The following is a 20,854-nucleotide window of genomic DNA, read 5'->3' as shown; positions in this document are numbered from 1 at the left end:
ACGAAACAGTGCTGTTAGCGCAACAACTTAATTTAGGGTTTTTAAGGATTAAATCAAAAACTATAAGACCAATAGGAAAATAAACCTGATTTTCGTGATTTTCATTCAATTCTGAATCTAAATCATGTATTTTAAGCCAAATTTGAAATTTGGCCGACTTAGTATGTAAGTAAATCTTACATCACAAAACTCTGTATTGCTCCATAGATTTAATTTTTATTTCACATTACCAGGTGATTTTGATGTTCTTAAAGAACTTTCTCAAAATGAAATTGACCGTGGCAATCTTCAAGAACAAAAAAAATCAAAACAAAGTTAGTCCATTACTCTTGTTCTTCAAAGTAAAACTAAGGTGTAACTGTTTTTTCAAGAAGAGAAAGCAGTTAATGTTGTTAATTATCAGCTGCTCTGCAAGTTACCGAGTTTATTTGATCAATCAATTCAGCAGAAACTAAAGCATGGGGAAGAGAATTTGCTCCTTAATGAATATGCAACTTTTGCCAGGGATCTGTCGAGGCCAATAATGTCTCTGACTAAAAGTTCAGACTCATGTTTTATTGCATTTGTAGTAGAAAGAGCAATGTCGAAATATCCTCTTGTTGTGATTGCTGATCCTAATGATCCAGGACCAACTAAGGTGAGTTTAAAAGAAACAAATACTACTTATACGTCAATTACTTTTTTTTATTTTATTTTATTTTTATTTTTTCAGTGGCTTCTTGTTGATTTGATAAGAGCAATTTGTGGTAGGCAGCGCCGCAAAGGTGGAGGGCAATTGAGTACAAAAGGTGGACGTCCCCCAAAGGTGAAGGCTTCCAATATGTCATTGAAAACATTAGGGCCCGGAAGGAATCACAGGGGTGTTGAAGAATTTGATGGTAATACGCTTAACTATTACTACACAATTCTATGCTTTTATTAAAACAATTTTCTTGTTAGACACAAATTTTGATTGGCTATCCTACCACGAAAATGTTAAAAAAATGTTTGAGCTGACAAACGAGTCTCCAACTGCTACTCCAGCTTTATTGCAGCTTTGGAAATCAACTTTTTCTGGTCGAAGAAGGGAGTTCGAAACCAATGTGCTTCCTCAAGGCGTATTCCCTGTTATAAATACCCGATGCCCTTACTGCCCTATAGATTTTGACAAAAGTGGGAAGGCTATACCCTTCCCACTTTTTCATTATTGGCCAAATTTGAAATTTTGCTTAAAATACATGAATTCGAATCAAAATTGAATGAAAATCACGAAAATCAGGTTTATTTTCCTATTGGTCTTGTAGTTTTTGATTTAATCCTTAAAAACCCTAAATTAAGTTGTTAAGTACCCTAATTAACCTATAACCCTATTTAAATCAGCGTTCAATTTCGATTATTCCGTGTGATTTTTGGAGAATTTCAAGAGATGTCGTTTTTGGTAGATTTTGACAAAAGTGGGAAGGCTATACCCTTCCCACTTTTTTATTTTTGGCCAAATTTCAAATTTTGCTTAAAATACATGAATTCGAATCAAGTTGAAAGATCAAAAATGAAAAAGTGGGAAGGGTATAGCCTTCCCACTTTTGTCAAAATCTACCAAAAACGACATCTCTTGAAATTCTCCAAAAATCACACGGAATAATCGAAATTGAACGCTGATTTCGATTTAGTAATTGGTTTTCTCGTTAAACCAGCCGTTTCAAAAATTAACGAAACAGTGCTGTTAGCGCAACAACTTAATTTAGGGTTTTTAAGGATTAAATCAAAAACTATAAGACCAATAGGAAAATAAACCTGATTTTCGTGATTTTCATTCAATTTTGATTCGAATTCATGTATTTTAAGCAAAATTTGAAATTTGGCCAAAAATGAAAAAGTGGGAAGGGTATAGCCTTCCCACTTTTGTCAAAATCTACCAAAAACGACATCTCTTGAAATTCTCCAAAAATCACACGGAATAATCGAAATTGAACGCTGATTTCGATTTAGTAATTGGTTTTCTCGTTAAACCAGCCGTTTCAAAAATTAACGAAACAGTGCTGTTAGCGCAACAACTTAATTTAGGGTTTTTAAGGATTAAATCAAAAACTATAAGACCAATAGGAAAATAAACCTGATTTTCGTGATTTTCATTCAATTTTGATTCGAATTCATGTATTTTAAGCAAAATTTGAAATTTGGCCAAAAATAAAAAAGTGGGAAGGGTATAGCCTTCCCACTTTTGTCAAAATCTACCAAAAACGACATCTCTTGAAATTCTCCAAAAATCACACGGAATAATCGAAATTGAACGCTGATTTAAATAGGGTTATAGGTTAATTAGGGTACTTAACAACTTAATTTAGGGTTTTTAAGGATTAAATCAAAAACTACAAGACCAATAGGAAAATAAACCTGATTTTCGTGATTTTCATTCAATTTTGATTCGAATTCATGTATTTTAAGCAAAATTTGAAATTTGGCCAAAAATAAAAAAGTGGGAAGGGTATAGCCTTCCCACTTTTGTCAAAATCTACCAAAAACGACATCTCTTGAAATTCTCCAAAAATCACACGGAATAATCGAAATTGAACGCTGATTTCGATTTAGTTATTGGTTTTCTCGTTAAACCAGCCGTTTCAAAAATTAACGAAACAGTGCTGTTAGCGCAACAACTTAATTTAGGGTTTTTAAGGATTAAATCAAAAACTATAAGACCAATAGGAAAATAAACCTGATTTTCGTGATTTTCATTCAATTTTGATTCGAATTCATGTATTTTAAGCAAAATTTGAAATTTGGCCAAAAATAAAAAAGTGGGAAGGGTATAGCCTTCCCACTTTTGTCAAAATCTACCAAAAACGACATCTCTTGAAATTCTCCAAAAATCACACGGAATAATCGAAATTGAACGCTGATTTAAATAGGGTTATAGGTTAATTAGGGTACTTAACAACTTAATTTAGGGTTTTTAAGGATTAAATCAAAAACTACAAGACCAATAGGAAAATAAACCTGATTTTCGTGATTTTCATTCAATTTTGATTCGAATTCATGTATTTTAAGCAAAATTTCAAATTTGGCCAAAAATGAAAAAGTGGGAAGGGTATAGCCTTCCCACTTTTGTCAAAATCTACCAAAAACGACATCTCTTGAAATTCTCCAAAAATCACACGGAATAATCGAAATTGAACGCTGATTTCGATTTAGTAATTGGTTTTCTCGTTAAACCAGCCGTTTCAAAAATTAACGAAACAGTGCTGTTAGCGCAACAACTTAATTTAGGGTTTTTAAGGATTAAATCAAAAACTATAAGACCAATAGGAAAATAAGCCTGATTTTCGTGATTTTCATTCAATTTTGATTCGAATTCATGTATTTTAAGCGAAATTATAATTTGGCCAAAAATGAAAAAGTGGGAAGGGTATAGCCTTCCCACTTTTGTCAAAATCTACCAAAAACGACATCTCTTGAAATTCTCCAAAAATCACACGGAATAATCGAAATTGAACGCTGATTTCGATTTAGTAATTGGTTTTCTCGTTAAACCAGCCGTTTCAAAAATTAACGAAACAGTGCTGTTAGCGCAACAACTTAATTTAGGGTTTTTAAGGATTAAATCAAAAACTATAAGACCAATAGGAAAATAAACCTGATTTTCGTGATTTTCATTCAATTTTGATTCGAATTCATGTATTTTAAGCAAAATTTGAAATTTGGCCAAAAATAAAAAAGTGGGAAGGGTATAGCCTTCCCACTTTTGTCAAAATCTACCAAAAACGACATCTCTTGAAATTCTCCAAAAATCACACGGAATAATCGAAATTGAACGCTGATTTAAATAGGGTTATAGGTTAATTAGGGTACTTAACAACTTAATTTAGGGTTTTTAAGGATTAAATCAAAAACTACAAGACCAATAGGAAAATAAACCTGATTTTCGTGATTTTCATTCAATTTTGATTCGAATTCATGTATTTTAAGCAAAATTTGAAATTTGGCCAAAAATGAAAAAGTGGGAAGGGTATAGCCTTCCCACTTTTGTCAAAATCTACCAAAAACGACATCTCTTGAAATTCTCCAAAAATCACACGGAATAATCGAAATTGAACGCTGATTTCGATTTAGTAATTGGTTTTCTCGTTAAACCAGCCGTTTCAAAAATTAACGAAACAGTGCTGTTAGCGCAACAACTTAATTTAGGGTTTTTAAGGATTAAATCAAAAACTATAAGACCAATAGAAAAATAAACCTGATTTTCGTGATTTTCATTCAATTTTGATTCGAATTCATGTATTTTAAGCAAAATTTGAAATTTGGCCAAAAATGAAAAAGTGGGAAGGGTATAGCCTTCCCACTTTTGTCAAAATCTACCAAAAACGACATCTCTTGAAATTCTCCAAAAATCACACGGAATAATCGAAATTGAACGCTGATTTCGATTTAGTAATTGGTTTTCTCGTTAAACCAGCCGTTTCAAAAATTAACGAAACAGTGCTGTTAGCGCAACAACTTAATTTAGGGTTTTTAAGGATTAAATCAAAAACTATAAGACCAATAGGAAAATAAGCCTGATTTTCGTGATTTTCATTCAATTTTGATTCGAATTCATGTATTTTAAGCAAAATTTGAAATTTGGCCAAAAATGAAAAAGTGGGAAGGGTATAGCCTTCCCACTTTTGTCAAAATCTACCAAAAACGACATCTCTTGAAATTCTCCAAAAATCACACGGAATAATCGAAATTGAACGCTGATTTAAATAGGGTTATAGGTTAATTAGGGTACTTGTTAATTAGGGTTATAGGTTAATTAGGGTACTTAACAACTTAATTTAGGGTTTTTAAGGATTAAATCAAAAACTATAAGACCAATAGGAAAATAAACCTGATTTTCGTGATTTTCATTCAATTTTGATTCGAATTCATGTATTTTAAGCAAAATTTGAAATTTGGCCAAAAATAAAAAAGTGGGAAGGGTATAGCCTTCCCACTTTTGTCAAAATCTACCAAAAACGACATCTCTTGAAATTCTCCAAAAATCACACGGAATAATCGAAATTGAACGCTGATTTCGATTTAGTTATTGGTTTTCTCGTTAAACCAGCCGTTTCAAAAATTAACGAAACAGTGCTGTTAGCGCAACAACTTAATTTAGGGTTTTTAAGGATTAAATCAAAAACTATAAGACCAATAGGAAAATAAACCTGATTTTCGTGATTTTCATTCAATTTTGATTCGAATTCATGTATTTTAAGCAAAATTTGAAATTTGGCCAAAAATAAAAAAGTGGGAAGGGTATAGCCTTCCCACTTTTGTCAAAATCTACCAAAAACGACATCTCTTGAAATTCTCCAAAAATCACACGGAATAATCGAAATTGAACGCTGATTTAAATAGGGTTATAGGTTAATTAGGGTACTTAACAACTTAATTTAGGGTTTTTAAGGATTAAATCAAAAACTACAAGACCAATAGGAAAATAAACCTGATTTTCGTGATTTTCATTCAATTTTGATTCGAATTCATGTATTTTAAGCAAAATTTCAAATTTGGTAAAAATGAAAAAGTGGGAAGGGTATAGCCTTCCCACTTTTGTCAAAATCTACCAAAAACGACATCTCTTGAAATTCTCCAAAAATCACACGGAATAATCGAAATTGAACGCTGATTTCGATTTAGTAATTGGTTTTCTCGTTAAACCAGCCGTTTCAAAAATTAACGAAACAGTGCTGTTAGCGCAACAACTTAATTTAGGGTTTTTAAGGATTAAATCAAAAACTATAAGACCAATAGGAAAATAAGCCTGATTTTCGTGATTTTCATTCAATTTTGATTCGAATTCATGTATTTTAAGCGAAATTATAATTTGGCCAAAAATGAAAAAGTGGGAAGGGTATAGCCTTCCCACTTTTGTCAAAATCTACCAAAAACGACATCTCTTGAAATTCTCCAAAAATCACACGGAATAATCGAAATTGAACGCTGATTTCGATTTAGTTATTGGTTTTCTCGTTAAACCAGCCGTTTCAAAAATTAACGAAACAGTGCTGTTAGCGCAACAACTTAATTTAGGGTTTTTAAGGATTAAATCAAAAACTATAAGACCAATAGGAAAATAAACCTGATTTTCGTGATTTTCATTCAATTTTGATTCGAATTCATGTATTTTAAGCAAAATTTGAAATTTGGCCAAAAATGAAAAAGTGGGAAGGGTATAGCCTTCCCACTTTTGTCAAAATCTACCAAAAACGACATCTCTTGAAATTCTCCAAAAATCACACGGAATAATCGAAATTGAACGCTGATTTCGATTTAGTAATTGGTTTTCTCGTTAAACCAGCCGTTTCAAAAATTAACGAAACAGTGCTGTTAGCGCAACAACTTAATTTAGGGTTTTTAAGGATTAAATCAAAAACTATAAGACCAATAGGAAAATAAACCTGATTTTCGTGATTTTCATTCAATTTTGATTCGAATTCATGTATTTTAAGCAAAATTTGAAATTTGGCCAAAAATAAAAAAGTGGGAAGGGTATAGCCTTCCCACTTTTGTCAAAATCTACCAAAAACGACATCTCTTGAAATACTCCAAAAATCACACGGAATAATCGAAATTGAACGCTGATTTAAATAGGGTTATAGGTTAATTAGGGTACTTAACAACTTAATTTAGGGTTTTTAAGGATTAAATCAAAAACTACAAGACCAATAGGAAAATAAACCTGATTTTCGTGATTTTCATTCAATTTTGATTCGAATTCATGTATTTTAAGCAAAATTTGAAATTTGGCCAAAAATGAAAAAGTGGGAAGGGTATAGCCTTCCCACTTTTGTCAAAATCTACCAAAAACGACATCTCTTGAAATTCTCCAAAAATCACACGGAATAATCGAAATTGAACGCTGATTTCGATTTAGTAATTGGTTTTCTCGTTAAACCAGCCGTTTCAAAAATTAACGAAACAGTGCTGTTAGCGCAACAACTTAATTTAGGGTTTTTAAGGATTAAATCAAAAACTATAAGACCAATAGGAAAATAAGCCTGATTTTCGTGATTTTCATTCAATTTTGATTCGAATTCATGTATTTTAAGCGAAATTATAATTTGGCCAAAAATGAAAAAGTGGGAAGGGTATAGCCTTCCCACTTTTGTCAAAATCTACCAAAAACGACATCTCTTGAAATTCTCCAAAAATCACACGGAATAATCGAAATTGAACGCTGATTTCGATTTAGTAATTGGTTTTCTCGTTAAACCAGCCGTTTCAAAAATTAACGAAACAGTGCTGTTAGCGCAACAACTTAATTTAGGGTTTTTAAGGATTAAATCAAAAACTATAAGACCAATAGAAAAATAAACCTGATTTTCGTGATTTTCATTCAATTTTGATTCGAATTCATGTATTTTAAGCAAAATTTGAAATTTGGCCAAAAATGAAAAAGTGGGAAGGGTATAGCCTTCCCACTTTTGTCAAAATCTACCAAAAACGACATCTCTTGAAATTCTCCAAAAATCACACGGAATAATCGAAATTGAACGCTGATTTCGATTTAGTAATTGGTTTTCTCGTTAAACCAGCCGTTTCAAAAATTAACGAAACAGTGCTGTTAGCGCAACAACTTAATTTAGGGTTTTTAAGGATTAAATCAAAAACTATAAGACCAATAGGAAAATAAGCCTGATTTTCGTGATTTTCATTCAATTTTGATTCGAATTCATGTATTTTAAGCAAAATTTGAAATTTGGCCAAAAATGAAAAAGTGGGAAGGGTATAGCCTTCCCACTTTTGTCAAAATCTACCAAAAACGACATCTCTTGAAATTCTCCAAAAATCACACGGAATAATCGAAATTGAACGCTGATTTAAATAGGGTTATAGGTTAATTAGGGTACTTGTTAATTAGGGTTATAGGTTAATTAGGGTACTTAACAACTTAATTTAGGGTTTTTAAGGATTAAATCAAAAACTATAAGACCAATAGGAAAATAAACCTGATTTTCGTGATTTTCATTCAATTTTGATTCGAATTCATGTATTTTAAGCAAAATTTGAAATTTGGCCAAAAATAAAAAAGTGGGAAGGGTATAGCCTTCCCACTTTTGTCAAAATCTACCAAAAACGACATCTCTTGAAATTCTCCAAAAATCACACGGAATAATCGAAATTGAACGCTGATTTCGATTTATTTAGTTATTGGTTAATTGTTTCTCGTTAAACCAGCCGTTTCAAAAATTAACGAAACAGTGCTGTTAGCGCAACAACTTAATTTAGGGTTTTTAAGGATTAAATCAAAAACTATAAGACCAATAGGAAAATAAACCTGATTTTCGTGATTTTCATTCAATTTTGATTCGAATTCATGTATTTTAAGCAAAATTTGAAATTTGGCCAAAAATAAAAAAGTGGGAAGGGTATAGCCTTCCCACTTTTGTCAAAATCTACCAAAAACGACATCTCTTGAAATTCTCCAAAAATCACACGGAATAATCGAAATTGAACGCTGATTTAAATAGGGTTATAGGTTAATTAGGGTACTTAACAACTTAATTTAGGGTTTTTAAGGATTAAATCAAAAACTACAAGACCAATAGGAAAATAAACCTGATTTTCGTGATTTTCATTCAATTTTGATTCGAATTCATGTATTTTAAGCAAAATTTCAAATTTGGCCAAAAATGAAAAAGTGGGAAGGGTATAGCCTTCCCACTTTTGTCAAAATCTACCAAAACGACGACATCTCTTGAAATTCTCCAAAAATCACACGGAATAATCGAAATTGAACGCTGATTTCGATTTAGTAATTGGTTTTCTCGTTAAACCAGCCGTTTCAAAAATTAACGAAACAGTGCTGTTAGCGCAACAACTTAATTTAGGGTTTTTAAGGATTAAATCAAAAACTATAAGACCAATAGGAAAATAAGCCTGATTTTCGTGATTTTCATTCAATTTTGATTCGAATTCATGTATTTTAAGCGAAATTATAATTTGGCCAAAAATGAAAAAGTGGGAAGGGTATAGCCTTCCCACTTTTGTCAAAATCTACCAAAAACGACATCTCTTGAAATTCTCCAAAAATCACACGGAATAATCGAAATTGAACGCTGATTTCGATTTAGTTATTGGTTTTCTCGTTAAACCAGCCGTTTCAAAAATTAACGAAACAGTGCTGTTAGCGCAACAACTTAATTTAGGGTTTTTAAGGATTAAATCAAAAACTATAAGACCAATAGGAAAATAAACCTGATTTTCGTGATTTTCATTCAATTTTGATTCGAATTCATGTATTTTAAGCAAAATTTGAAATTTGGCCAAAAATGAAAAAGTGGGAAGGGTATAGCCTTCCCACTTTTGTCAAAATCTACCAAAAACGACATCTCTTGAAATTCTCCAAAAATCACACGGAATAATCGAAATTGAACGCTGATTTCGATTTAGTAATTGGTTTTCTCGTTAAACCAGCCGTTTCAAAAATTAACGAAACAGTGCTGTTAGCGCAACAACTTAATTTAGGGTTTTTAAGGATTAAATCAAAAACTATAAGACCAATAGGAAAATAAACCTGATTTTCGTGATTTTCATTCAATTTTGATTCGAATTCATGTATTTTAAGCAAAATTTGAAATTTGGCCAAAAATAAAAAAGTGGGAAGGGTATAGCCTTCCCACTTTTGTCAAAATCTACCAAAAACGACATCTCTTGAAATACTCCAAAAATCACACGGAATAATCGAAATTGAACGCTGATTTAAATAGGGTTATAGGTTAATTAGGGTACTTAACAACTTAATTTAGGGTTTTTAAGGATTAAATCAAAAACTACAAGACCAATAGGAAAATAAACCTGATTTTCGTGATTTTCATTCAATTTTGATTCGAATTCATGTATTTTAAGCAAAATTTGAAATTTGGCCAAAAATGAAAAAGTGGGAAGGGTATAGCCTTCCCACTTTTGTCAAAATCTACCAAAAACGACATCTCTTGAAATTCTCCAAAAATCACACGGAATAATCGAAATTGAACGCTGATTTCGATTTAGTAATTGGTTTTCTCGTTAAACCAGCCGTTTCAAAAATTAACGAAACAGTGCTGTTAGCGCAACAACTTAATTTAGGGTTTTTAAGGATTAAATCAAAAACTATAAGACCAATAGGAAAATAAGCCTGATTTTCGTGATTTTCATTCAATTTTGATTCGAATTCATGTATTTTAAGCGAAATTATAATTTGGCCAAAAATGAAAAAGTGGGAAGGGTATAGCCTTCCCACTTTTGTCAAAATCTACTAAAAACGACATCTCTTGAAATTCTCCAAAAATCACACGGAATAATCGAAATTGAACGCTGATTTCGATTTAGTAATTGGTTTTCTCGTTAAACCAGCCGTTTCAAAAATTAACGAAACAGTGCTGTTAGCGCAACAACTTAATTTAGGGTTTTTAAGGATTAAATCAAAAACTATAAGACCAATAGGAAAATAAACCTGATTTTCGTGATTTTCATTCAATTTTGATTCGAATTCATGTATTTTAAGCAAAATTTGAAATTTGGCCAAAAATAAAAAAGTGGGAAGGGTATAGCCTTCCCACTTTTGTCAAAATCTACCAAAAACGACATCTCTTGAAATTCTCCAAAAATCACACGGAATAATCGAAATTGAACGCTGATTTAAATAGGGTTATAGGTTAATTAGGGTACTTAACAACTTAATTTAGGGTTTTTAAGGATTAAATCAAAAACTACAAGACCAATAGGAAAATAAACCTGATTTTCGTGATTTTCATTCAATTTTGATTCGAATTCATGTATTTTAAGCAAAATTTCAAATTTGGCCAAAAATGAAAAAGTGGGAAGGGTATAGCCTTCCCACTTTTGTCAAAATCTACCAAAAACGACATCTCTTGAAATTCTCCAAAAATCACACGGAATAATCGAAATTGAACGCTGATTTCGATTTAGTAATTGGTTTTCTCGTTAAACCAGCCGTTTCAAAAATTAACGAAACAGTGCTGTTAGCGCAACAACTTAATTTAGGGTTTTAAGGATTAAATCAAAAACTATAAGACCAATAGGAAAATAAGCCTGATTTTCGTGATTTTCATTCAATTTTGATTCGAATTCATGTATTTTAAGCGAAATTATAATTTGGCCAAAAATGAAAAAGTGGGAAGGGTATAGCCTTCCCACTTTTGTCAAAATCTACCAAAAACGACATCTCTTGAAATTCTCCAAAAATCACACGGAATAATCGAAATTGAACGCTGATTTCGATTTAGTAATTGGTTTTCTCGTTAAACCAGCCGTTTCAAAAATTAACGAAACAGTGCTGTTAGCGCAACAACTTAATTTAGGGTTTTTAAGGATTAAATCAAAAACTATAAGACCAATAGAAAAATAAACCTGATTTTCGTGATTTTCATTCAATTTTGATTCGAATTCATGTATTTTAAGCAAAATTTGAAATTTGGCCAAAAATGAAAAAGTGGGAAGGGTATAGCCTTCCCACTTTTGTCAAAATCTACCAAAAACGACATCTCTTGAAATTCTCCAAAAATCACACGGAATAATCGAAATTGAACGCTGATTTCGATTTAGTAATTGGTTTTCTCGTTAAACCAGCCGTTTCAAAAATTAACGAAACAGTGCTGTTAGCGCAACAACTTAATTTAGGGTTTTTAAGGATTAAATCAAAAACTATAAGACCAATAGGAAAATAAGCCTGATTTTCGTGATTTTCATTCAATTTTGATTCGAATTCATGTATTTTAAGCAAAATTTGAAATTTGGCCAAAAATGAAAAAGTGGGAAGGGTATAGCCTTCCCACTTTTGTCAAAATCTACCAAAAACGACATCTCTTGAAATTCTCCAAAAATCACACGGAATAATCGAAATTGAACGCTGATTTCGATTTAGTAATTGGTTTTCTCGTTAAATCAGCCGTTTCAAAAATTAACGAAACAGTGCTGTTAGCGCAACAACTTAATTTAGGGTTTTTAAGGATTAAATCAAAAACTATAAGACCAATAGGAAAATAAACCTGATTTTCGTGATTTTCATTCAATTTTGATTCGAATTCATGTATTTTAAGCAAAATTTGAAATTTGGCCAAAAATGAAAAAGTGGGAAGGGTTTAGCCTTCCCACTTTTGTCAAAATCTACCAAAAACGACATCTCTTGAAATTCTCCAAAAATCACACGGAATAATCGAAATTGAACGCTGATTTCGATTTAGTAATTGGTTTTCTCGTTAAACCAGCCGTTTCAAAAATTAACGAAACAGTGCTGTTAGCGCAACAACTTAATTTAGGGTTTTTAAGGATTAAATCAAAAACTATAAGACCAATAGGAAAATAAACCTGATTTTCGTGATTTTCATTCAATTCTGAATCTAAATCATGTATTTTAAGCCAAATTTGAAATTTGGCCGACTTAGTATGTAAGTAAATCTTACATCACAAAACTCTGTATTGCTCCATAGATTTAATTTTTATTTCACATTACCAGGTGATTTTGATGTTCTTAAAGAACTTTCTCAAAATGAAATTGACCGTGGCAATCTTCAAGAACAAAAAAAATCAAAACAAAGTTAGTCCATTACTCTTGTTCTTCAAAGTAAAACTAAGGTGTAACTGTTTTTTCAAGAAGAGAAAGCAGTTAATGTTGTTAATTATCAGCTGCTCTGCAAGTTACCGAGTTTATTTGATCAATCAATTCAGCAGAAACTAAAGCATGGGGAAGAGAAATTGCTCCTTAATGAATATGCAACTTTTGCCAGGGATCTGTCGAGGCCAATAATGTCTCTGACTAAAAGTTCAGACTCATGTTTTATTGCATTTGTAGTAGAAAGAGCAATGTCGAAATATCCTCTTGTTGTGATTGCTGATCCTAATGATCCAGGACCAACTAAGGTGAGTTTAAAAGAAACAAATACTACTTATACGTCAATTACTTTTTTTTATTTTATTTTATTTTTATTTTTTCAGTGGCTTCTTGTTGATTTGATAAGAGCAATTTGTGGTAGGCAGCGCCGCAAAGGTGGAGGGCAATTGAGTACAAAAGGTGGACGTCCCCCAAAGGTGAAGGCTTCCAATATGTCATTGAAAACATTAGTGCCCGGAAGGAATCACAGGGGTGTTGAAGAATTTGATGGTAATACGCTTAACTATTACTACACAATTCTATGCTTTTATTAAAACAATTTTCTTGTTAGACACAAATTTTGATTGGCTATCCTACCACGAAAATGTTAAAAAAATGTTTGAGCTGACAAACGAGTCTCCAACTGCTACTCCAGCTTTATTGCAGCTTTGGAAATCAACTTTTTCTGGTCGAAGAAGGGAGTTCGAAACCAATGTGCTTCCTCAAGGCGTATTCCCTGTTATAAATACCCGATGCCCTTTTCTCAAACTAAAACAATGCGTAACTTTCTAAGCTTAATCAACACATTTTATTGTAATCATCAATTTTATTATTCGATAGTTACTGGAAGAATTCGATTTGATATGTGGACCGGGAACATGCAGGATCTTTCGAGAAAACTGGCTTAAGTTAGTTCCAAACATCATTGATATTGCTGGGAAGCAAAAGATTTCGAATAAAGTTGCTGAAATTCTACATCGTTATCGTTCTTTGGATTCACCTGATTTCGGTTTGTATACTTAAACGTTTAATCATTTCTGTAGTATTAACTAAAAACTTTTAAACAGAAACTAGTTCTTGTGCAGCCCTAGAGCTGCTTCCATCATTACTGCCAACTAGAAAACTGAAGGATTCCTGTAGATTTTTCTTCGACTGCCATGAGGTAACATTTTTCTCGTACAGTTCAATTGTCCTCTGATTATATACTAATTGATTATTTTTCAATCAGGACTCAGTTAATTTGGCTGAAGCAATAAGGAAGCCCCATCGCGAGTCACCCTTCATTCTCAAACACGGGTCTTCGTTCCATATCATTGCTGATAGCAAACCGTATTTATACGTTTCTGGAGAATCGATGGAGGCCCTCCTTTCCCTCATAGCAACTTATTATGTGTTTCACCAGACCTACGCGAAGGAAGTGTCAACCACATTACAGTTTACTCAAAGTGAAGTGCTTGCTGCGGACGACCCGGATAACAAATATGCAAATTCATTAACGGTATTTGTCCAAAATTTGCGCAAATTAGCTGCATGTAATGCGGAGTAAAATGTTCGTAGCTCGTGCTCGTTGTGTCCATCCTGCCTCTAATTATGTCAAATCGACCTGTTGAATGTTAATCCAGATTGTTAAAGTGTGTTACTTTCGTGGCAGATCTAAGTGCTGATCGAGCGCGGAATGTCAAAGCCTAATGTATGTCTCTTATTAAACGGAAATTATATCAATGAATACGAGTTTTTTTATTTAAAATAATATTGTAGAAATTTATGCAACACTTTTTTACTCGCATTGGTCGCCAAAACCGATATGCCCGAGGGCAGCTTTCATACTAGTTTTAAGCATTCATTTTTCGAAGGTTAGATACTTCGAAAAATGAAAGTTTCATTTGGCGTAAATCGAAACGTGGAAACTAATTCACTTTTCGAAGGTTATTAACCTTCGATCTGGGTTGTTGACATTTCGAAGGTTTTTTCGTTCGAAAAACGAATGACTTTTTTAACAGTGAGGCCTTGGCCTCACACGGCCTGTGGAAAAACCAGTCCGTTGCCAGGCGACGCACAAAGCCCCGCCTTGAAAACCACTTCGCGGCCTGATTTTTCCCTATCTTCATGACCGACGCGCCATCTCTCTGAAAAAAAATCTCCCAAAACTTCGAGTCGCTTTTAGATTGCTCCGCGTTCCTTTATCGTTGAGCCGATAATTCACACGACCCCTTCGTTAATCTCCGCGTTATCTCCTCTACAACATGAAGTCAAGTATTGCGCCACAGCGTCTAAAATAAGAAAACGTATAAAAGATACGTACGAGACCCTGAAATCGACTCGAATGGGCCGACTAAACTGCTCCGCACTCCTTTGCCATTCAGCCGATAAAAACGGGGACTCGACCGGAAGCTGCTGCGTTATTTCCTCTACAAAAGGAGACCAATCTCAGCGGCACAGCATCTAAAATAAAAAAACGAACGAAAGATTAGTGTAGACACCCCTGAAATCGCCGCGCCATCAGCGCCATCTCTGGGGTAAAGTCTCAGAAAAAGTGTCGGTCGATCCACCGGTCGTTGTAGAAGGGTAGGGGTGCCTGTATCAGGGGGTTGGGAAATGCGAGTTTTGATAGAATCCCTATCGGGAAATTGATCACATGTCTTCTTTACTAGGGGCCCTCACTCCGTTCAGGAAGTTCCCGATAGGGTACGGCCTGGTCGCCAATTCGCCATAATATCTCGGAAACCGTTTGCTCTTCCGGCAAAACAGACTCCGTATACATGTCCTATGAGGCGTGCGCTGATCTGGTTAAAAACCATAAATGAAGTTGGTGCGCTAACAGAACTGTTTTCGTTAATTTTTTATGGTTTTTAACATGTAAATGAAAAACTATAAGACCAATAGAAAAATAAACCTGATTTCCGTGATTTTCATTCAATTCTGAATCTAAATCATGTATTTTAAGCCAAATTTGAAATTTGGCCAAAAATGAAAAAGTGGGAAGGGTATAGCCTTTCCACTTTTGCCAAAATCGGCCAAAAATGACATCTCTTGAAATTCTCCAAAAATCAGACGGTATAATCGACATTGAACGCCGATTTCGATTTAGTCATTGGTTTTCTCTATAGACTAGCCGTTAAAAAAGTTAACGAAAACAGTTCTGTTAGCGCACCAACTTCATTTATGGTTTTTAACATGTAAATGAAAAACGTTAAGACCAATAGAAAAATAAACCTGATTTCCGTGATTTTCATTCAATTCTGAAACTAAATCATGTATTTTAAGCCAAATTTGAAATTTGGCCAAAAATGAAAAAGTGGGAAGGGTATAACCCTTTCCACTTTTGCCAAAATCGGCCAAAAATGACATCTCTTGAAATTCTCCAAAAATCAGATGGTATAATCGACATTGAACGCCGATTTCGATTTAGTCATTGGTTTTCTCTTTAGACTAGCCGTTAAAAAAATTAACGAAAACAGTTCTGTTAGCGCACCAACTTCATTTATGGTTTTTAACATGCAAATGAAAAACTATAAGACCAATAGAAAAATAAACCTGATTTCCGTGATTTTCATTCAATTCTGAATCTAAATCATGTATTTTAAGCCAAATTTGAAATTTGGCCAAAAATGAAAAAGTGGGAAGGGTATAGCCTTTCCACTTTTGCCAAAATCGGCCAAAAATGACATCTCTTGAAATTCTCCAAAAATGAGACGGTATAATCGAAATTGAACGCCGATTTCGATTTAGTCATTGGTTTTCTCTTTAGACAAGCCGTTAAAAAAATTAACGAAAACAGTTCTGTTAGCGCACCAACTTCATTTATGGTTTTTAACATGTAAATGAAAAACTATAAGACCAATAGAAAAATAAACCTGATTTCCGTAATTTTTATTCAATTCTGAATCTAAATCATGTATTTTAAGCCAAATTTGAAATTTGGCCAAAAATGAAAAAGTGGGAAGGGTATAGCCTTTCCACTTTTGCCAAAATCGGCCAAAAATGACATCTCTTGAAATTCTCCAAAAATCAGACGGTACAATCGACATTGAACGCCGATTTCGATTTAGTCATTGGTTTTCTCTTTAGACTAGCCGTTTAAAAAATTTACGAAAACAGTTCTGTTAGCGCACCAACTTCCTTTATGGTTTTTAACATGTAAATGAAAAACTATAACACCAATAGAAAAATAAACCTGATTTCCGTGATTTTCATTCAATTCTGAATCTAAATCATGTATTTTAAGCCAAATTTGAAATTTGGCCAAAAATGAAAAAGTGGGAAGGGTATAGCCTTTCCACTTTTGTCAAAATCGGCCAAAAATGACATCTCTTGAAATTCTCCAAAAATCAGACGACATAATCGAAATTGAACGCTGATTTCAATTTAGTCATTGGTTTTCTCTTTAGACTAGCCGTTTAAAAAATTTACGAAAACAGTTCTGTTAGCGCACCAACTTCCTTTATGGTTTTTAACATGTAAATGAAAAACTATAACACCAATAGAAAAATAAACCTGATTTCCGTGATTTTCATTCAATTCTGAATCTAAATCATGGATTTTAAGCCAAATTTGAAATTTGGCCAAAAATGAAAAAGTGGGAAGGGTATAGCCTTTCCACTTTTGCCAAAATCGGCCAAAAATGACATCTCTTGAAATTCTCCAAAAATGAGACGGTATAATCGACATTGAACGCCGATTTCGATTTAGTCATTGGTTTTCTCTTTAGACTAGCCGTTTAAAAAATTTACGAAAACAGTTCTGTTAGCGCACCAACTTCCTTTATGGTTTTTAACATGTAAATGAAAAACTATAACACCAATAGAAAAATAAACCTGAATTTCGTGATTTTCATTCAATTCTGAATCTAAATCATGTATTTTAAGGCCAAATTTGAAATTTGGCCAAAAATGAAAAAGTGGGAAGGGTTAGCCTTTCCTCACTTTTGCCAAAAATCGGCCAAAAATGACATCTCTAGAAATTCTCCAAAAATGAGACGCTATAATCGACATTGAACGCCGATTTCGATTTAGTCATTGGTTTTCTCTTTAGACTAGCCTTTTAAAAAATTTACGAAAACAGTTCTGTTAGCGCACCAACTTCCTTTATGGTTTTTAACATGTAAATGAAAAACTATAACACCAATAGAAAAATAAACCTGATTTCCGTGATTTTCATTCAATTCTGAATCTAAATCATGTATTTTAAGCCAAAATTTAAAAATTGAAAAAAAAAAAAAAAGGGGAAGGGTATAGCCTTTCCACTTTTGTCAAAATCGGCCAAAAATGACATCTCTTGAAATTCTCCAAAAATCAGACGACATAATCGAAATTGAACGCTGATTTCAATTTAGTCATTGGTTTTCTCTTTAGACTAGCCGTTTAAAAAATTTACGAAAACAGTTCTGTTAGCGCACCAACTTCCTTTATGGTTTTTAACATGTAAATGAAAAACTATAACACCAATAGAAAAATAAACCTGATTTCCGTGATTTTCATTCAATTCTGAATCTAAATCATGGATTTTAAGCCAAATTTGAAATTTGGCCAAAAATGAAAAAGTGGGAAGGGTATAGCCTTTCCACTTTTGCCAAAATCGGCCAAAAATGACATCTCTTGAAATTCTCCAAAAATGAGACGGTATAATCGACATTGAACGCCGATTTCGATTTAGTCATTGGTTTTCTCTTTAGACTAGCCGTTTAAAAAATTTACGAAAACAGTTCTGTTAGCGCACCAACTTCCTTTATGGTTTTTAACATGTAAATGAAAAACTATAACACCAATAGAAAAATAAACCTGAATTTCGTGATTTTCATTCAATTCTGAATCTAAATCATGTATTTTAAGCCAAATTTGAAATTTGGCCAAAAATGAAAAAGTGGGAAGGGTATAGCCTTTCCACTTTTGCCAAAAATCGGCCAAAAATGACATCTCTAGAAATTCTCCAAAAATGAGACGCTATAATCGACATTGAACGCCGATTTCGATTTAGTCATTGGTTTTCTCTTTAGACTAGCCGTTTAAAAAATTAACGAAAACAGTTCTGTTAGCGCACCAACTTCCTTTATGGTTTTTAACATGTAAATGAAAAACTATAACACCAATAGAAAAATAAACCTGATTTCCGTGATTTTCATTCAATTCTGAATCTAAATCATGTATTTTAAGCCAAATTTGAAATTTGGCCAAAAATGAAAAAGTGGGAAGGGTATAGCCTTTCCACTTTTGCCAAAATCGGCCAAAAATGACATCTCTTGAAATTCTCCAAAAATCAGACGACATAATCTAAATTGAACGCAAATTTCAATTTAGTCATTGGTTTTCTCTTTAGACTAGCCGTTTAAAAAATTAAAGAAAACAGTTCTGTTAGCGCACCAACTTCATTTATGGTTTTTAACCAGATCAGCGCACGCCTCATAGGACATGTATACGGAGTCTGTTTTGCCTTTTTTAGCAAACGGTTTCCGAGATATTATGGCGAATTGGCGACCATGCCGTACCCTATCGGGAACTTCCTGAACGGAGTGAGGGCCCCTAGTAAAAAGTGGATCAAACGGCGTTCCGTAGTTGCCTCTTTTTATGTAGACGACCATGATCGAAACAATGGAGCTCACACGGCCTGTGAAATAACCTGTCCGTTGCCGGGCGACGCACAAAGCCTCGCCTTGAAAAATAACTTCACGGCCTGATTTTTCCCTATCTTCATGACCGACGCGCCATCTCTCTGAAAAAAAATCTCCAGAAATGTCGAGTCGCTCTTAGATTGCTCCGCATTCCTTTATTGTTGAGCCGATAATTGACAGGACCCCTTCGTTAATCTCCGCGTTATCTCCTCTACAACACGACGTCAAGTTTTGCGACGCAGCATCTAAAATAAGAAAACGTATAAAGGATACGTACGAGACCCTGAAATCGACTCGAGTTGGCTGACTAAACTGCTCCACACTCCTTCGTCGTTCAGCCGATAAAAACGGGGACTCAACCGGGAGCTGCTGAGTTATTTCCTCTACAAATGGAGACCAATCTCAGCGGCACAGCATCTAAAAAAAAAAAACGAACGAAAGATTAGTGCGGACACCCCTGAAATCGCCGCGCCATCAGCGCCATCTCTGGGGTAAAGTCTCAGAAAAAGTGTCGGTCGATCCACCGGTCGTTGTAGAAGGGTAGGGGTGCCTGTATCAGGGGGTTGGGAAATGCGAGTTTTGATAGAATCCCTATCGGGAAACTTGCTAAAATGATTCAAAACACTCTTTGTTACGTTGATTGCATTTATATTTACACCACCTACACGATATCGAGGTATAAATTATGGGACAAGTTTTAAACATTAATCTTGTGTCGGAAATCTAGTAAATCTTGTATCCCTTTCCGTTGAAGGGGATGTGGACGGGAGCGACTGGGAGTTCGTATTCGTGGACGGGAGCGACGGGCAAATGGTCCCCTTTGGGCTGGAAACCGGCTTCATCAGCGGCCCAGGTCAAAGTGAATTTCTCGCCTTCAGGAGAAACCCAGTAAGACGATCCCTTGTTGGTGTTGCCTAGGACTTCACCGTACGATTCTTTACCGTAAGAGTCGTAAGTGACTCCTTGCATCTTCTTCTGGACCTGAGACTCTTCACGGGTGGTGTAGTCAGACTGGGCGTAGCTTTGGGTAGAAAAAAATTTATATAAGTATCTTTAATTCCCAAATTGAAGAGTATAATGAATGGAATTTAGTTACCTCCACTGGCTGCTGCCATCGAGATTGCGCTCATCAGATTGGCTGGTGATGGTAATATCAACGTATTTGTTATCCTTGTTGTAGGCTGGTGCGGGGTAGGCTGGTGCGGGGTATGCTGGTGCGGGGTAGGCTGGTGCGGGGTAGGCTGGGGTGGAGTAGCTAGGAGCAGGGTAGCTAGGGGTAGGATAGCTTGGTTCAGGGTAGCTGGGAGCTTTGTATTCCGGGTTGTAGCTGGACGGAGCAGCGGCAGCAACAGCCAAGAAAGTGGCAACGAGGATCTGTTGACAAAATATTTCAAGGAATTCAAATGTAAAACTTTTTTCAGACCAAGTCAGAATATAAGAGATACAAAGTCTTACGAGCTTCATGTTGTACTAGGTTGATTTGACAAACAACTGATGATTTTGGTCTTCCCTTCCCTGGCTTATATAGTTCAGTGAATGGTAAGTTACATTCAACTGACCTAGTTTTTTGGAAGCTTTTTTTCGATCCAACAACATATAACTCTGGGCGTTGTAAAAAAATATCGTCCTCTCACTTTCCACATTGTTGCGAATTCATT

The 20,854-nt window shown here is 34.2% G+C and overlaps 2 protein-coding genes across 2 annotated transcripts; one reads left to right on the top strand and one right to left on the bottom strand.

Annotated features, from left to right (window-relative positions):
- Positions 1-12,804: 12,804 nt before the first annotated feature.
- On the top strand, positions 12,805-14,312 carry LOC123470242. The gene is made up of 6 exons (XM_045170307.1): positions 12,805-12,861; positions 12,937-13,102; positions 13,164-13,372; positions 13,433-13,601; positions 13,660-13,754; positions 13,821-14,312. Exons 1-6 carry the CDS (start codon positions 12,805-12,807, stop codon positions 14,136-14,138), a joined length of 1,014 nt encoding a protein of 337 aa, XP_045026242.1. The 3' UTR covers positions 14,139-14,312.
- Positions 14,313-19,827: 5,515 nt separating this feature from the next.
- LOC116915458 (endocuticle structural glycoprotein SgAbd-1) lies at positions 19,828-20,772 on the bottom strand. Its single transcript, XM_032920608.2, has 3 exons — positions 20,652-20,772; positions 20,293-20,570; positions 19,828-20,217 (listed from the first exon to the last, which is right to left on the bottom strand). Exons 1-3 carry the CDS (start codon positions 20,658-20,660, stop codon positions 19,920-19,922), a joined length of 585 nt encoding a protein of 194 aa, XP_032776499.2. The 5' UTR covers positions 20,661-20,772; the 3' UTR covers positions 19,828-19,919.
- Between the last annotated feature and the right edge of the window lie 82 nt (positions 20,773-20,854).

The sequence above is a fragment of the Daphnia magna genome, linkage group LG2 (genome assembly GCF_020631705.1).
Source record: "Daphnia magna isolate NIES linkage group LG2, ASM2063170v1.1, whole genome shotgun sequence".
Classification (NCBI taxonomy): Eukaryota; Metazoa; Arthropoda; class Branchiopoda; order Diplostraca; family Daphniidae; genus Daphnia; species Daphnia magna.
Note: the sequence above shows the minus strand (reverse complement) of the source record. Positions and strands in the feature narration are given on the sequence as shown.